Source organism: Merops nubicus, unplaced genomic scaffold (genome assembly GCF_000691845.1).
Source record: "Merops nubicus isolate BGI_N331 unplaced genomic scaffold, ASM69184v1 scaffold26995, whole genome shotgun sequence".
NCBI lineage: Eukaryota > Metazoa > Chordata > Aves > Coraciiformes > Meropidae > Merops > Merops nubicus.
The window spans coordinates 16832-17658 of NW_008610820.1; the positions used below are offsets into that span (position 1 = coordinate 16832).

The 827-nt window shown below is 63.1% G+C and overlaps 1 protein-coding gene across 1 annotated transcript in view; it reads right to left on the bottom strand.

The window, feature by feature from the left end:
- ITGA11 (integrin, alpha 11) overlaps positions 1–827 on the bottom strand; it is a gene marked incomplete at both ends in the record, with an annotated part of 22143 nt that overhangs the window by 16562 nt on the left and 4754 nt on the right. Inside the window, 2 exons of the mRNA XM_008941031.1 lie at positions 318–491; positions 678–827. Coding sequence (XP_008939279.1) covers positions 318–491; positions 678–827 — 324 coding nt within the window. The remainder of the gene's footprint in view (positions 1–317; positions 492–677) is intronic.

An 827-nucleotide genomic window follows, 5' to 3' on the forward strand; every position in this document is an offset into this window, starting at 1 on the left:
TGTCTAGCCCCTTCCCTGCAGGTCCGTTGCCCTTCTTTGGGACCTTGCCTTGCACCCTGTGCATCCCCTCTCTGGCTGGGGTGCTTGCCCAGCTGGGAGCAGTGGAGCCTCGGTGGTGACCCCGCTCCAGCACAGGCTGACCTCCCTTCCTGGCAGCGACCAAACCCCCTGAGATTGTTTAGACACAAGGAAAACAGACGAGGATGCCCCGGGATGTTTGATGGAAGCTGGTGGACACGTGCAGCCTGGAACCACCCCGGGGAGATGACAGAGGGGACGCAGTTCCCGTGACATCCCCAGCTCTCCCCACCACATACCTCCCTGAGGGTGTAGACATAGACCTTCCCCCTCTCCCTGCCCTCGCTGAAGAACATGGGGGCTCCCACCAGCAGCACGTCCGTGACCCCGTCGCCGTTGACGTCGAGGGAGTTGATCTCGCTGCCAGCCAATCTGGAGGAGACAGAAGGAGGGGATGGGAAGAAAGCTCCTGCCTTCCAGGAGCACCACCACCCTCATGATGGGGACCTCGGGGACATCCCAAGCCCTGTCCAAGCTCCAGGTTTGGAGCGGCACCGAGGGCGTCTCGTGGATGCGCGACACGGGGGAGGCGTTTGAACGGAACCGTTTGGGGAAGGGCAGGGAGGGGGTTGGTGGTAGAGGGTCCTCGGTGGTGTTACCTGCTCGCCCTTCAGCGCCTGGTGGATGGAGAGGTTCCTGTTGCTGTGCATGCTGAAGAGGATGACCTTCCCCGTGTGGTTGAACCGGGGCGCCCCGGCCACGTAGATCCGCTCGCGCGTGGGGGACGTGACGGAGGAGACGGTGTAACC